Source organism: Sebastes umbrosus, chromosome 3 (assembly GCF_015220745.1).
Source record: "Sebastes umbrosus isolate fSebUmb1 chromosome 3, fSebUmb1.pri, whole genome shotgun sequence".
NCBI lineage: Eukaryota > Metazoa > Chordata > Actinopteri > Perciformes > Sebastidae > Sebastes > Sebastes umbrosus.
In genome coordinates this window covers 12,014,743-12,033,024 of record NC_051271.1, presented here as the reverse complement: position 1 = coordinate 12,033,024, position 18,282 = coordinate 12,014,743, and the positions used below count along the sequence as shown (strand labels likewise).

Sequence of the window (18,282 nt, the reverse complement as noted above, 5' to 3'; positions counted from 1 at the left end):
TATGTTATTTCATCATGTTATAATCATGACAAATAAGACCATGTACACCTGAATTGAAATAGAAGGATGGTTAAAAGTGTTAATACTGTCAGGGCTGCATGTCAGAGATGCTTTCTATCCAGATCACAAAAGAACTGGCGAGGCGACTCTTGGCAGATTTGCATCAAACGTGTTTAACAGAGGTATTTACAGCAAATTCATATATTTAGATCATTTACAAATTATGAGTTTTATAGAAAAATTCACCACCCTCTGGTTCCAACGGCAAACAGCAGCAACAACTTTAAGACTTCAGAGCAGAGGCACTATGACATGATCTTACTATACTTCAAAGAGCAGAGTCTGTTTTGAATTCAAATTTTGCAACTAATGTGAGCAAAGAAATGAGAGAATATGATACCAATGACATCAATAGATCAACTTTACACATTACTTATTAAACAATTTGCTGATAAATTGATGCAATAAAATTATTCACTGTTTCAATATATAAGTAATGCAAGTTATCCTGTTGTTTAATTGAGAATGATCAGAACTGTGGAGATGATTTGTTTCCTTAAATAACTACTGAACTGACTGTATAAACTCTTAACTGGCTCTTAATCGTCTATCTCCAAATAGATAAACGGTAATCTATATAAACAGATTCTGCGTTCACATGTAGGATCTGTAGGCAATGGGACAAGATTTTGGTACCGGAAGCGTTCTGGTTTCCATTTGTTATCACGTTCAAGCAGGCTTTGGTTGAATGCAGGTAAACAGTCCGTGTGGAGAGCAAAAGTGGCGGAACGCATTGACCGATATGCAATCTTGGAACCCACCAGCTATCGTCTGACGTTTTTTTTTTTTTTTTTATTGGTTTACAATTAGCTTGTAAACTGGCTTCTTGTGAAACAATCAGGTCATACACGTCGTCTCTCATCTCCAACTCCAGAGATTGTATTAACAGTGACTTAGATGTGAAAACGATGCCACTGTTTGAATATGCGCTATAATTGTCACACTGACCACAAGGAGAAACTTGTACAGCTAGAACTAATACCATTAAAGGGTAGCTTCACAAATTGTCTTAAAACAACAGTCAGGTGCTCATATGAACTTTATAACAGGTTTTGCTTGTTTTAATCACCCCCCCTGTTCACACTGGACATTAAAAGATCATAAAGAGCTTCCAATGTTCCAACGTAGGTGTGTGTCGTTATAAATGATAAATTATCTGATTTTGATGAGATGATAAAATATGCATCCATGAACGCCTTTGACTTCCCTCCCCTCTCTCCCTGCTGTTTTTCCGGAGTTTTAATTCCTCAGATTCCTTCCCAATCGTATTTCAAAATGGATCCACTATATTTATTAGAAATAGCCTTGTGTCACTGCTGTTTGTGATCATGGGCTTTAAATTACGTACTTAATCAACATATTTGTCAGTTGTGTCTAAACAGAGAGCAAGAGATGAGCAAACACACTAAACACACTAAAAACACTAAACACACACACACTCAGTGACAGACAGGCAGACAGTTAGACAGGCAGACAGGCAGACAGGAAGAGAGCTAGATAGAAAATATCAGAGAAGCAGAATCGCTTGTTGACTGGCATAGAAAAATGCGCTTCTGGTGTTGACAGTCAGGCTTTTGCACGCATGACAATTGACATAGTGCGACGTTTTGTGGTGCTTCTACGTGAGAGTGAGTGTATTACCGTAGGGAGGAATCTCAGTATGGGACCAGTATGAACAGGAGGAATGAGTACAGCAAGAAAAACTTGTTCCAATGTTCACATAGACAGAACCTCATTTTTGCTTTAAGACAGACTTGAAAAATTGTGTACCTATCCTTTAACAATGGCTCTGTTCTTGTAAAGTGTCCCAGTAAGCCCCGACAGTGTGACAGTGAGTCAGCATGCACAATTTACCCGAATTTTATCATTTACACCTGTGCTTTTCCTACCGTGACATGTCAAAACATCTACCATAAATAAGGCCTATGAACCCCATAAAGCAGCACTGGCGACTTCAACTGTTTTGCAGCGAGACCTGAGTCAAGAAGTCTGACACGTCCCTAAATATCATGAACACATACTTTATGTACTGGTCATAGAGACCCCGACACCTAACTGATGCTATCTCCTGCGTTTCCTCTGCTTGATGATAAACAGGTTCTCATCCGTCGGGTACATCTGTTCATCATTATTTTTGTCAGCGTTCTTCCAGGCTCGACTTCTCCTGTTCCTCTTTCCTTTCTGTGGCTTTGACGCCAACCCCTGCATCTCTTCAGGTATAGTCCCAAAGAGACGGTCCGGTCTGCACTCTCCGTGTCCTTCTGGTAGCGATTTCTTCCTGTTCCTTGACCTCTTCCTCTTCTTCTCTGTATCCTCTCCTTTGCCTCTACCTCTTGGAAAGTCATCTGCTTCATCCACAATGAGTTTAGTTGGTGGGAGACGCTCTCTGGAGGTGGGAACTGGTCTCTTGGGTTTCCACGGTTTCACATGGCCAGTACTTCCCTGTTTGTACTTGTTGTAGTTATTTGTTTTGGGTGGTGCTGCTGCTGCACCAAAGCCATCGTTGTCATTAAAAAAGATATGGCTGCGTTTGTGGTTGTTGGGGCTTTGGCGAGGTGTGTGGTTAAACTGGTGGTTGCTTTTGTAATGGCTGATTTTCTGTTTCTTATTAGGCGGTCCTGGAGTGAGAGGGGTCTGAGAACTGGTAGAAAACAAGCCCTTTTTCTTCAGTTCTGGGGAAAACAGAAACAAAAAGGCTTTAATTACTTATCTGATCTTTTTTTCTGTCATGAAAAGTCAAGTTTGACAAAAGCTATGTTGATATTTAACCCAAGTCAGCTAATATATCTCTGCAAATAGCTCCATTAAACATGCACAATCATAATAGCATAGGAGTGATACCTAAACCATAATCACACATCATGGAGAACACAGGGTTTAAGTGCTGGAGCTCTGCTATGTTGTAGTTCCATTAGAGGATCAATACCATATGTTTTTGTCCATTACAATTACTTAGTGACCATATATAAATGTTTAAGTGAAGTCAACAGTTTAGTGTTTCAAAATGTAATCTTTTGTTCAAAGCATGAATCCAAAGCCATAGCACGTACTGTGTCAAACCTTTTGTGTACTGTTAGACCCCTAATCAGTAAAGTAACTAAGTACATTTACTCAAGTACTGTCCTTAAGTTTTATGCTACTTCCAGTCCACTACATTTGAGGTTACTATTTATTTTTTAGATAAAAATTTTATTAACGCATAATCATTTTCATAAAATACAATGCATTGTTAAAGATTAAACCAGTAGTTCCACACATTTTTGCTTGTTTACTTGGGGTTCCTTGTCATGTTTCAGATGTCTATGAGTTGTTGCTGTTCCACCAAAGAGACATTTCCCCACTTAACTTCTCACATGTATTGTATGTATTGGTACTTTTACTTAAGTGAAGGATATGAATGCTTCTTCCAGAACTAACCCTCACACACATGCGACCTTGTTATAGTGCTATAAGGCCAGAGGGAAGAGACAAGTGATGACTGCAGTCATCATGAAGAAGAACACATACTGTATTGTGTCTGTGTGTGACTTACCTTTAACCTTTGATTTTATCCATTGTTGTCTGTTTGTGATTTCTTTCCTAGTGTCGTAGTGGTTGATGAACGGGGTGCTGGGATACGTCCCATTGAACATCCTCTGCCGATTACACGCCTGACAGAATACACACAGAAAAATCACATACAATGTTATTACCATAACACCTGAAAATGGGGGGACAAAAAGTCTCGTTGTCCCCCTTATTCCTCCGCCTTTATAACCAATTACTGCATATTATTGTAGGAGTTAAAGCTTTTAACTTATTCACACTTGGTAGACGTGTATAGGAAAATGAAATCATGTGACATGAAAGATTGATGCCTGACAAAGGTTCATGACCAAAACGTCTAATAAACTAAAAGCTGACAGTGTGTGGGATTTCAACATATTCTTTCACATTAGTGTAGAAGTTAAAATCTCACTGCATACCGAATCTCTAGAAGTTTAGCCTGATGAGCAAACCTGAAGAAACTGGATACGAAACACATTATTTGCTCCAAACAGCTCTCTTATTGCATGTAAAAAATAAGGAGAACCTCTGCGGTGTGGTGAGATTCAAACCACTTCTGATTTGTAGCTAAAGAGTAAATAAACTTTCCAACCTATTTAATTTGACTGGAAATGTGTAATGCCATCACCCTGGGCTTTATTTTGGCCATGATACTAGAGAAAAAGCATGCTAAATGGTAAATACCTACACACACCTACATAAAAGAAGACGGAGAGAGTTACTCACATGGCCAAAGTGTCCTTTCCTGGAGCAGTTGTAGCAGTAGGCAGGGGTTCGACCCCGGTCTTCTCTCCGCTGCTTTACAGTATTAGGAGTACCCGTCTTAGTCTAAGTACACACAGAGAAAATGAAAGGAGCTTGTTATAAGAAAACCAAATGTGGTGGTTTAAGCTTCCATTTGTGTCCCATTCTCCCTCTTCTCGTTCTCATGCTCTCCATTGATACGAGCTGCTGTGTATTGTACGCTGAATATGGGTGCTGATATAAACCAGTGATTACTGGGGCTATAGTTAGAGGCCTGTAATGACCCTGTATGATAAGTAACCGTCTGTCTGTGTGTGTGTGTGTGTGTGTGTGTGTGTGTGTGTGTGTGTGTGTGTGTGTTGGACACAGGGTCCCGTCCCCTATGGGCCAGTGTTCTGAAAGCCTTCCATGCTCCAGCGCCCACAGCAAATATACACTGATAAAGAGAGAGAGAGGAGACACAGGCACAGTGCATTTACTGCTAATGTTACACACACACACACACACATACAACACACACACATACGCACACGCACACGCACAGCTTCACACTCATCTAAGGCGCCCCTCCTTCCTCTCTCAACCCTGATTCCGAGATTACAAATGATTTGTGCCCCACGTCATTTCTTAAACATAGCTTAGCTAACCTCCCCTCCTTTTCTTCTCCTCTCCCTTCCTCCTGCTTCCCTCTCTCCTCCATCCCCACATCTACCCCTCACACTTGTTTTTCCCCCCCCTTTCTCTCCCTCTCTCCCTCTCTCTCTCTCTCGCTCTCTCTCTTTTCCGCATGAGTAGTTTTGCGGCAGAAAGGATGAATGCTATTAGAGCATCGCGTCATTATCGGGTCAGGCCGGCCGGGCCCATCTCCATCACAAAGGCCAGGAGATCACAGACCTCTTGCGAGCACGCACACGCACACGCACACGCACACACACACACACACACACACACACACACACACACACACACACACACACACACACCAACAAACACACATGTGCACCCTAAGGAGATCACAGTCTCCCCGCCCGCCCCCCCGACCTCCACCCTTCCTGCCCCTCTTCCCATTCATCTTTCATGTAAATTGGCTGTAGGTCTCCCTCTGTCTCTCCCTCCCTGACCTTGGGCTCCTGTTATCTCCACATACTCTGATCCAGCACATAGACACAATGAATGAAAGCACGAGAGAGAGGAGGGGAAAAAAGAAGAAATGAAATCCCCTCCTATTCTCCCATCAACCTGTGATAGTTGTCTAAAAACCTGGCGTGAGCATGCGTGAGCGTGCGTCTGCGTGCGTGTGCGTGTGCGTGTGAAGAGTTGTCTGCCTCATACAATATTAATTAACTGGATGAACCTTCATCCCTCTCTCGTTCCCACTCTCTGTTCTCATCCGCCGCTTTCCTATCGGAGGCATCTAAATTGCTAACAGGGCGAGGGCCTGTGGGATCGTATCAGTTTGGTGTCTTTCTCTTTCTTTCTCAGGGGTTTGGAGAAGAGTCCTCGAGAGTCTGGCTGTGTAGTGAAAGTCAATATGACACGGGCATATTTTTAGATGTTTTTTTAAAACGCGCTTCATCGTTGAGGTTTAGCTTTGACTCTCTTGGCACTAAACTAATATTTATTAGATGCATGTATTTCTTTATAAAAGTAAGAGGTAACATTTTGGGATCACAATGAAAAGCAAACTAGCCTGACAAATCCAATCCACTAATTTCGGTTCACTCGGAATTATGATGGTAGAGCTCAACGAACATTTGTTTGGCTCATACGTCAATATGAACTGTTCCCGTTGATTCTGATTTTCAAATTGGAAAAACATGGAAAATGTTTCTCCTTAAATATCCACCAAAATCAGTTTCTCATTAAAATTGAGAAGAGAAACAAACTCTGACGTTGCAAAGTATTACTTTACTGTATATTTACAGCTCTTGATTTAAACAGTTGTTGACACCATTAAGGAGCTTTGAAATGAGTCATGTCATCATACGAATGACCTGCTGACTGGTTCGGCTTTCAGGCGATTCTCAAATGAAATTGACAAAATTTGCAAGGCATAAATATTTAGCATTGTAGATCTGAGATCTGATCACTTTTACTATCACCTGTACTATTGCTGGGGAGCACCCCCTGGGTTGCAGCTCAGTAATGCTTCTGTTGTTATCTTTGTTATCATCATCTTTAATACCCCATGTCTAAGGGACGGATTATGCTTGAAACTAGGTCCTACACCGTGTTGTCCAACTACATCTGTAGGCAAAAGTGTTTCAAGCGACTGCACTTCGCTTCATAAAAGCAGGGTGAAGTGTCTGTCATAGAAAGACGCTGGATGTGATAATTGTTCACACATGGAGATGAGGGCGGCCAATTTGGACAGTCTTTCCTGGAAAGGATTTATAGTGTTGCACTTGTTTGTACACACAAAAAGTGACAGAAGCAGTTGTGTACTGTAGTAACAATGAAGAAAAGACAGCTTGAGAGTTCAAACCATGCTTACTTCCTCACCTCCACACCGCCGGCCAATCGCTGCATGAAGTAGGTGTGATAAATGTTTGATTCTGACATCAGAAAGATGCACTTTGATTGGAGCATACTGCTGAATTAAGGTAAGTTCACATTATACTTCTGTTCACACACAGAACCAAAAAAGGACGTGATGTCAAGTTTCTGACGTGTGCGATAAATAAACATGGATCAGAGCATTCACAAACTGCAATGCTACAGTGTGTAGTCTGGTAGTGTGATTATGTACTAAATATGGAGATGAAACAAGCTAGAATAATCAGTGTTTCTATTGGCCAATGGTGCACATTTGCTCAGTCAGTTGAGCAAGTTGAACAAAAGGTGAACTCCTTGAGATCACACGGATACATGAAACACAAGCTTTAATTTGTCCGTTGTTTGGGCTTCAATAAAATAGAATGGGAGATAGAGCTAAGAATCGCAGGATGGAAGTCCAATGTGAACAGACCTTTAAAAAGTCATGTCATCATCTGGATGGCCGATTGATTCAGCTTCCAGATTATTCCAAGTGGTTGTTTTCCAGACCGAAAATAGCAAAAAAAATTAAAAAATGTTAAGATTATTTTTTTGGCTTTTGCCTTTATTTTTGATAGAGACAGTGACAGTTATGAAAGGGGGACAGAGAGAGGAGATGACATGCAGCAAAGGGCTACAGGTCGGATTCAAACCCTGGGCCACTGCGGTAAGGACTGAGCCTTGGTACGTGGGGCGCCCAAAAGAGAAAACTTTTGTGAAAGGGCACGCCGTTTGTATATCAGTAATGGTTCTGTTGTTTTATTTGTTGTCTCGAAGGTTTGTTTATTCAGTTGGATTCTCATTAGCTGTTATCAGTACAAAAGCTACTCTTCCTGGGGTCCAACAATTTCATGTGATTATGAAAGTAAAAGTATTACGCACGTACATAATACATGTTCTTACATATAAAGCAAATTTGTTACCATTTGGACTTTTGGAAGTTTTAACCATTTTCATTTTTGCCCCTCTGTAAACCTCTGCTACAACCCGCTGGGTATGCAAATAAATTCACTTTTAGTGATATTATCCTGTGTCATGCTTTAATTTTATGCATAACACCTTATCTATGTTACGTGCTTTTTATAACTAGTTTTATTTCTTTTAATCATTTTTGTCTTTTGTCCATGTTGTAGGTGTATGTATAATGTATAATTAATCTGCTTCAATGGGTGACATGTAAAGCGTTTGAGTAGTCAGAAGACTAGAAAGGCGCTATATAAATGCAAGCCTATTTACCATGTCAGATTACATTTTTTTTGTGTATGCTTTTCTGTTATGCGTATGTCTTATGACAGAAAATAAATCTAATAAAAAATGATCACTCCATCTACACGTTTCCTGCTTCCATTCATAAACTAGCTTGACAGACTCTTCCCAGCATTAAAAACATCCATCGGTGTTTAACTAACGGCCCCTCTGAGTGCAGAGACAGCAGGAGAGATCTGAGTCTGATCCACTTCCTGCTGATGTGACATGAAGAGCTTCAGGAGCTGCTCAGAGACACTTTGCCAGTCAGACAGAGAGGGGACTGAAGCTGGACGAGGACCGACGGTTTAGGATGTGTGTGTGTGTGTATAGGAGGGTGTTTGAGAAGGTCCTGAGGGCTTCGCTGGGTGGACACAGACAACCAGCCATCCGTGGCCTCTCATGCATGCACACACAGACACATGAGCGCTCTCTCTCTCTGTGTCACACACACACACACACACACACACACACACACACACACACACACAACCGCGTTTTCCCACAGTTGTCCCGACACATCCACTGTGTCTCTCTCTAAGCCCCGCTCTCCTCTGCTCCTTGCCTTAGCTGCTGGTGGCAAAGCTGTGATAATCCTTTGGCCAACACAAAGCTCAGACTGTTACAGACTAAAATCTGAAGCAACACACACACACACAGTTATCAAACACAATCCGAGAAGCAAACAGGCTTGTGTGTGTGTGTGTGTAAGAGGAGAGGGGGTGGGATCTGAACAGTAACGGGTGGTGTTGGTGTTGGTGGGAGCGTGGGGGCCGGGGCCAGCGGCGTTGTTTTGCATATGTTATTGGAGCAATGGGGAGAGGTTTGCATATGTTACTGGACCCACTGGGGACCAACTCTGCATGCTTTATCATAGAAAACAGCCTCACAACACAACGTAAGACTACTGGGCTCATACCAAAACAAACAAACATGCCAGTATGTACTCACTAGGTGAACAGGGGGGGTTAATTAGACGGTTGTGAAACGGCTATAAGGTGAACATCTTTTCAAGGAGAGTACGTAAAATGAACTACAGAACCACTAATCCATGTGTTCTTCATTTGGGAATTTTAATTGTGCAAAGCAAACTGCAGAGAATTTAATTATAGCGTTTGCTCTCACTCTTTAACAGGAAGGAGAAAATCAATCGTTCTTAGGAGAGCGTTTAAGGTGGAGGTGTGCATGTGTGCAGTTAGGGGAGGCGATGGAGGAGGGAGAGGAAGAGGAGGGGGGTGGGAGGGGTGTCCTCCAAATAACCAGATGTGATTCCTGCCCCCTTTGTGTCTGCCAGTTCACAAAGACTCAGACCGAAGCCCTAACCCGGCGCCCTGCGAGGACAGTGTAATTCCCAGAGGCTCTCCCTATCTCCTCCCGTCAGTCAGTCAATCAGTCTGAAGACAATCAGCAGGAGTCCTGATTTTCTCTTTAGAGAGGGAGCGAAAATGCTCCTGGAATGTAATGATAATGTGATGCAGGGGTGAACGGCGGTGGGTTGCCACCTCTGGAGGAAAACCCCCCTTTTTGGGAAACGACTGGAGGTAATCTGGTCACACCGTGGAAGGCGGAACAGAGGATACAAGCTAATCTATTCAAATCTAGGTCTAAGTTATTCAATTTCTATTCTTAGCACTCACTGCTGAGTTCAGAGGCGTCTTTCTATTGTTGCCAGTGTGTGTATGGAAATATGTCACTCACTTTATTCCAGCAATTAGACAGAGACAACACATATGCACGAGAGAGAGACAGGGATTTAGATATACTATATACAGATGGACTCTTATGCCCCGGTCAGGATGTTAAACCCTGATTTTACATCTCAGCCAGCAAATCACACACAAACACACACTTCCAGACACACAGACACACACACATACACACACACACAGACACACAGACACACTTCTAGACACACAGACACACACACAAAATCGACACCATCCAGCTAAGCGGAAAGGCACAAAGACCTGCGAAGCCTGCAAGACCTCTGATAACACTGCACCTGTGTGTGTGTGTGTGTGAGTGAGTGTGTGAGCATGTGTGTGTGTGTATATTTGTGTGTACATTCCTATGGTTTTACATGTACATTCAGTTGTGTATGTGAAGACACCTGTACTAAAAGTCCTACATAAGGTAAATACAGGAAGAGAGGCTGTGGACATTTGTATGTTTCTATTTCTTTTATTACCTCTTTTTGTTTTAAATACTCGTACTTATTGTTTTTATTACTGCTGCAGTTTGTTACTTCTTTACAACGCGATGATTTGTTATCGGGCTGGAACTAATGATTACTTTCATAATTGATTAATTAATCAATCAAGGGAATAATCTGCAGATTAATAGTTTGGTCTGTTAAATGTCAGAAAATTGTGAAAAATGCCGTCACAATTTCAAAGAGCCCTCTGTAGCATCTTCAAATTGTTTGTTTTATCTGATCAGCAATTAAAAAAGAAGATATTCAGTTTACAATAACATAAAACAGAGAAAAACAGATCACATTTAAAGGGCCGGTTCATCTTACCAAAGTAAGCTAATCATGAAGCTAATCAATAAGGTTATGAAAAATGGGAATGTTTGCACTAGCTGAGTCAAAGTTAGATGTGCTAAGTTTAACTGAAAGGGTTAGTTCAGATATTTTGAAGTGGGGTTGCATGTATATTCCCGTGTTCTGCGAGGTAAAATTACTGCTTTTGTGAAGTCTGGTGGCTTTGAAGAGTGCGATATAACCGCTTCAGTTCCTCATCGTAAAGGGCTGTCTGACGGTAAAGCTGCCATGGACGGGAGCAGCAGAAAAACACATTTTAGCCACCTAAAAAAATCCTCATCAAACTGATATTGATTTCTTAGGTTGCTAAAACGTGTTTTTCTGCTGCTCCCGTCCATGGCAGCTTTTTTTTCGTCAGACAGCCCTTTCCGATGGGGAACTGAATCCGTTACATCAAAGCTACCAGACCAGACTCCATTCATAAAAACAGTCATTTAACCTCACAGAACACAGGAGTTGCTGGTTCACCGCTGCATTGATCGGTTAGTTAGTTTTTGTTATTGTGTGAATTTCGAATCCGAACTAACGTGGCGTCCACACAACAGTACATTGCTTATCTTCCATGTCGGTCCGACAGCCACTTAAGTCACTGTATGTAACGTTAATAGACTGACTATAAGGCTGTATATATACTGTACATGTAGCAGCGTCATCATGCTGAAACCTGCGTCAGGTCACGTGGGAAAAGGTTTAAGAAGGGCTTAGGAAAACAGCATTTTGACGCTAAAACATACATACTTTGACCAAAATTTGAATGTACGGAATCTTCGTTCCGTCTGTTTTTATGTCATGTTGCAAGCCAAATATTCCCATGTGATACATTAAAGAATGAACTGAACCGATTATTTTGAGTTGGAAGGGAGACTGTGAGTACAATGATACTGTGTACACGATAAGTGTACGTACTGTACCCATTAACTGCCATTACGAGCCATGCTCTGCACTTCACTACACCAGTCCTACACCTGCAGTCCTACTCCTTTCTTTGCCCTGATGGCCGCTCGTTGTTAATAGAACTGCATTGAAAACATACAAAAGCCATTTCCTTTTATAAATGTGCCCTCCCCTGCCTCAGTGTCTCAGTCTGAGGGAGAATAAAGAGTCAAGAGCCTTTTGCCATGGCGGAGGTGAGAAGACTGGAGAGTCGGTACTGTACAATGATGAGACAGCAAAAACAGCTCGCTGAATAGATGTGGATTTACTGTTTGAATTGAGGCTATTCTTGTAAGAGGAATGAAAAAAAAAGAGGTCAGCCAGACAGAACGAGAATAAAGGTCGAACCTTAAACCAAGTTCAGCAGAAAGAACAGAAGAGTTAGGAGCCGTATTGCTCATTACTATTTGAATTATGGGTAATTTGTGAGGTTTTGTCAGAAAAAAATGGGTGGAGTTGTGAATTATCCTTTACTCAGATAAGTGTGGGTCACAACACAGATGTATCAGTCGCCACAGACTGCCTTGATGACAAATGTTGAGTTTTATAACTTATTTTTTGTATTTCTCTCTCCTTCACCAATGTGTGTTGTATATTGTGACTACAAAGTTACATATTCATCTCACGTCCCCCGTCATTCCTGCATGCACTTATTTCTTTTTATATATTATGTGGTATTTGTTGACTATATTGTTCTTTTTTTTGCAGTCTTCTTTTTTATATTATTACTATGATTGTATAAAAAAATATTGTATAATAATGTCACACAGCTGCTGTCTCATTTCCAATTATTTTTATTCTACATGAATTTTTTTTTTTTTAACTAAAGACTTTCTGAGGTTGAAACGTTGTCATGTCCATGTAGAAGGAAAAAAATACTGGGAATAAGACACCAGTGTAAAGGTATTTTTTGTCTTTTTGTACAAATAATTGTTTCCCAGCACGTGGAAATAATTTATGAATGTGTGTGTGTGCCTCCTGATGATTGATTTATACATATAGCAAATCACTTTAAGTCCAGAACTGCTGCCACTTTAATCTGTCACCTTTTCATAAAAGACACCACTGCTGTTATTCTGAAGAGGGACAGATGAAATGTTTTTATATCAACACAGAAACCGAGGACTTCAGCGTGAAACTGGAGCAGCTAAACCATGGAAGCTTCCTGCAGATGTAATGTTACTATGGATGATGTGCATACACAAAATCCACAACAACAAACTCCAGAAGAAATAAATGTGATTAACGTCCCCTAAGAGTTCAGTTCTCTGTTTGACCACTGAATGGCGCTCTAACACAGCACGCTGAAAAGGTCCTACAACAACCTCACCTGTGGCCGATTTCAAGTGCTGAATGAGTGGTTCATGTTTGAAATGATGCCCTCTGGCATAATTATTAACATATATTTAAGACAATAAAACAATTGTGAACAAACTAATTCTTTCTATTATGAGTCTGTAGAGAGAAAGCATTTTTGTAACGCTTTGTGCCTCGTGACCTGACTGAGTCACTGGAGAGGACGAGCATTAATGCACTGGTAGTTTTTCTGGTAGTTAATATGACACCAGAAATGTACTTCATGCTATTTTTTTTTTTTGTAGCTGGTCCTGCAATTATAAGTCAGCGGGGCAAACGATGAACCTGGTACACAATGTACCAGACACATCCACAGAGATCGTCTCTACAAAGAACTGAACATTTAACAATTCAGTTTAATGACTAATATCATGTCTGTTAATACATAAAATCATTTCCTGTCGTTTCCAGTTCCTTATATGAAACAATATCCCATAATACAATAAATAAATATATATTAAATATAATAATAATAATCCAACTGTTCTAAATACTCATGTCATTGAAGTGATAGAACAACTTCTAACCCCTTATTAGAACACAATATGATTGAAATACACAATTTTCACATATAAAACACAACTATATTATGTTAAAAAAAATGTAAAAATAGTTTCTCTTCAAATAATTTCTCTTTCAACTTAAATGTGAAACATGTCAACAGCGCGGTACAGACACCATGCTCTGAAACAGGGATATGTTTTGTGTTGTTCCTTAAAATGGTCAATGATTTATACTAGTGGGCCAAATATATGCACGAACAAATACAAATACTACATATCACTGATATTACTCTGAACATCCAGGATGTATTTCAGGAAATAAAAAAAATATATATATTTCAGTAAAGAACAATTTCACTAAAAAAACTTACACTATAACCAGTGATGCATCCTGCAGCCAAGTTCTAGGTGAACATCTGTCCATTTAAAATGAAATAAAAGCTAAGTAAAAATAAATGTAATATCTGACAAGAAGGGTTTGCATAAATGTGTTTTTAAACCTTTAAGCCAAATTTCAAGTTTCATTATCTGAGGATGGTAAATTTTACACCACAGAAGGAGTATGTTAAGGTTGCATTGACATCGCAAAGGATTTTGATTTAAGTTATGATACTTAATGACTATTTGAAAGTGTCAAATCTATGAAAAATAATCTAGTTCAACCAACAAAGTGGAAGAAAAAGAGCCATTTGAATTAGAATAAATATTTTAATATTTTGAATCACATAATGAGCTTTAATTTGACATGGACAAACTACTACGCCTACTTTGTTAAAAAGTCATTTTTAATTTTTTCTTTCTAAAGAAATGTAAATGTATATTCTTTTCTGAAAAGAGGAGGATTTAAAGGGGGCAAAATGTCCTAACCTTGGGGCTAACAAAGACATGTATGAATCGAGCATAAAGCAAAGAACCTTCTGGAGACAAAAAGGTGTAAAACATAGTAAATGAAAAGGGAGAAAAAAGGGCAGTGAGGTGAGAAAGAGGGAAAGGAGAGGAGTTAAAACGGCTTAATTTCTGTGGTGAACAAAAAGGTCACAGACTGTTTTTCACGGGCACCCCGAGAGACATCTACACACACACACACACACACACACACACACACACACACCTGTCCCTGAGGAAAAGATCGATACACACACACTGATACCACCGTGAGGAGAGAATCCGCTCGATACACACACACACACACACACCGGCATGGCTAGAGGTACCGATCAATAAACACACACACGTACAGGTGTCACCACTACTATCTAAAGAGAGGCCAATCAATGCTCACACACTGATATACCTGTACCAATCAGCTGCTGTATGCTCAGACTCGCTCGCCTGTCTCCTTCACCCTTTTTAATACACTCACCCTCCTCGTCTCTCTCTCTCTCTCTCTCTCTCTCTCTCTCTCTCTCTCTCCCTCCTCCCATCCTTCTGAATCGCTTACAACAACACACCTCTCTCATCCTCTCCGTCTCTGGTCCACACAGAGTACATTTCTCCTCTGTAGGTGAATCATGTTGAATCTAATGTTCTCGCTCAGATAAAACCACACACAGCTGGTAAAAACACACCAAAAAGGCAATTGGAAGTTGATTGTTGATTTGGATTTGACCCACGTTAAAAAGGAGGTAAATTCTCCTTTCAAACATCATACTGATTAAAGAGAGAGCCTACACTTCCTGCAGCAGCCATAGGGTGGCGCTCTGGTCTTAACCCAGCGCAGCAGGGTCCTGACAACACTTAACGAGAGGAAAAAGTCAGTGTGACTTGTCTGTGTGCTGTATGATTAAATGCACACATTTATGCATGATCTTTACATGCATTAATGTAGCCTGTGTGTGGACAGCAGGTCGCTCAACTTGCACTGCCCTTCCTGACTTTACTGACCGCTCTCCATCCCTCCATCCATTCTCACTTCATTGTCTTTTCTTGTCTTCCATTTCTGGTTTTCTACCGCCGTTCTTGTCTTATTTCTCTTTCCTGTGTTGTTGGTTGTCAATAATAAAAGTGGTTCTCTTTGCCTTTCCATCCTTTGTCAAAAGGAGTTCAAATACACTGAGTGGCATACTGATAATGTAAGAACTGACTACCAAAAAGAAATCACCAATTTTGGTAATCTATTAATTATTTAAAGCCTTTTTTCAAGCAGAGATGACACTCGTTGCTGCAGAATTTGCTGTTTTTCTCAGTAAATTGAATACATTTGGGCTGTTTGTTGGAAAACACAAACAATTTGAAGACATGGGGAACTTGACACGGGCCTTTTTCATTAATTTCTGATATTTTATAGGCAAAACAATTTATTAGAAAAAAAAAAAGATTCATCAATAATGAAAATTATTGTCTGTATTCCCGTTATTGATTGGTTTAAATGTAGTCAAAATGACATCACTCATATTTTTCAATACTGCTCCAATGGTGTTTAAGAACAAAAAGCTATCTTAAAAAAAAAAAATGTCAGGTGGTCGCGCACATCCAAAACCGTAGTAGGCCGGTGCTGGACCAGTAGACGACAGCAATGAGAAACGTAGAGGAAGGTCCGCACACAGTAGCTCCCTTACAATGCGATTTATTGGCACATCTTCGTAAGTGAAGTTTCGAGCACAAGCTCTTCTTCAGACTTAATAAATCTGCACAGAGATGCCATCTTTAAAGGGTCACATGATACCGCCAGTGACCCAAGTGTCCCACATATAATCAAAAGTAATGTTACATGTATATTACACAAAACTCATATATACATAGTAAACAACAATATATGCAAAAATTCATATACACATTAATACTATAGGTAAGTACCTCTCAACACATAAGAATAACATCAAGCCACTGGATTCATACTTTCTATATGGCTAGAGTGGAATAGAAGCTTCTCTATATCAAAAAAACTAGGATGTACCTCAAAACATATATGAGAAGATTATTAATTATTTGTGTTTTAGATAGCTCAGATATATAGATTCCTAGAGTATTTTGGCATCACTCGCTCAGAGTTAAAGAGCTGCGGCTTCTTGCCACATGTATATAGACATGTAATCATGTACACACTGTACAAAATCCAGTCCATGTATATCCATTCAGTATTTATTTCTTTGCGCTATTTGTATTGTCTACACTTAAAGAACACTTGACGTTTTTATTGTATTTCATATGTTGGTCATTGGTGCTTCATATATATATTTACATAATATTTATACTTATTTTTCACCACTAAAAGTCCTGTCTATTCCTCACCTTTATGTTTCCAGCTTTGTTGTCCTTGTCCCTAGCTGTTTTTTGTTTTTCCATTTCTGTGTAAGTAAGTACGTTTAGAGAGATGCATAAAAGCCTGAGTCAAATCCCTTGCATGTATGTATGTATGTACTTAGCAAATACAACTGATTCAGAGTCTCTCCACAGTCTCCATGTTGCACTGACAACCAACAATCAAATCCAAAGCAGAAGAGGCATGATGCAATGCATGCACCCATCTTAGACTGAAAGAAGCAATTTCACACTTGTTCTTTTGGGCTTGTTGAAAGGCATTCTGGGAAATGAAGGAAAACGCTAAGCCGATGACGTCGGCTGGTAAAAATGTGTACATCACAAACATTAAATTATAAAGTTCCACCCCCCCAAAAAAAAAACCCCAGCTAGACTGCATTAAACATCATAGCAATGATGGGGTATTTTAGGCTAAATGATATTTTGCATGTACAGTGAGAAAGATAAGAAAACACAAAGATGGAGGGAGATAAGCAGATGGGGTTTGCAGTAACGCTGTATGCAAAAGAAAGAAGTAAAACCAGGGTGTCTGTAGGCGTTTGAGTGGGTGAGTGAAAGAGAAAGAGAGACTGAGAAAGAGTTGTTCATGTAAACCTGCACTTCTAAGCAAATCTTCTTGTGTAAATATTACTGTTGTGTAAAAATGTCTTCAAAACCATATGACACACACGAGATGAAAATGTTGTGGATAGCTTTTTACCCCATTTACTTCACTATATATATATTTGTAGAAGTGTGTGTGTGTGTGTGTGTGTCCATGTGTGTCAGTATCTTACTTTCTCAGTAAATACCCCGGGGCTTTGTGGTCTATACTGTGTGGTTTGGAGGAGTTTGTTAGCTGAGGGCCAGGTGCAGGCAGACAACACATACACTCACAGCAGATAAACGGACCCAGTACACACACACACACACACATACTCACACATACACACACATACACACACACGCGAAGGATAAATGGACCCAGTAGCAGGGAGGTCTGACAGAATGCCTTTTCACACCTGGCTGAGCCCAGCGGAAGGTGACAGAGTCACATCTCCCAAAGCAAACACACACACACATACATACACACACGCGCGCACACACACCTTCTCACATTGGGGAGTTCAGGGTCATAAGCAGCATCATGAATAAAATGAGGCTGTCTTAAACAGAAGGAGCCCTGTGTACATGCATGTGTGTTTGGGTGTGTTGTGTCTGTGCGAGCCCCTAACCCCCATGCCAGTTTGGATCTGTAACGACCTTCTGTTCCCAGTGCTTAAATTGCTTAAATACTTCAATTAGACCTGGGTCACAATCCTCCACCCGTTAAAGCACGCCGTCACACGCAAACACACACACAAAAAAAAGAGGTGGTTTCATCATCTTGCGGGGCGATCAAAGAATTTTTTCTGGTGCTCTTTAATCAGCATCTTTTCCTCTCGTCTGCGGTTCAAAGTAAAACTCTACAATAAAACGTATAACACCCCCCTCCAACACATGAGCAAGTATTAAACTTAACTCCCATCCTCTCTGCCAGCGTCTCCCCTGGAACTTCTCTGTCCTGTTCCCTCC

At 40.4% G+C, this 18,282-nt stretch overlaps 1 protein-coding gene across 1 annotated transcript in view; it reads right to left on the bottom strand.

Annotated features, from left to right (window-relative positions):
• Positions 1-497: 497 nt before the first annotated feature.
• zcchc7 (zinc finger, CCHC domain containing 7) overlaps positions 498-18,282 on the bottom strand; it is a 59,281-nt gene continuing 41,496 nt past the window's right edge. Inside the window, exons 8-10 of the mRNA XM_037764057.1 lie at positions 4,333-4,434; positions 3,593-3,710; positions 498-2,732 (exon numbers count right to left, since the gene is read on the bottom strand). Of these exons, the coding sequence (XP_037619985.1) occupies positions 2,122-2,732; positions 3,593-3,710; positions 4,333-4,434 (831 nt within the window). The 3' untranslated portion in view covers positions 498-2,121. The remainder of the gene's footprint in view (positions 2,733-3,592; positions 3,711-4,332; positions 4,435-18,282) is intronic.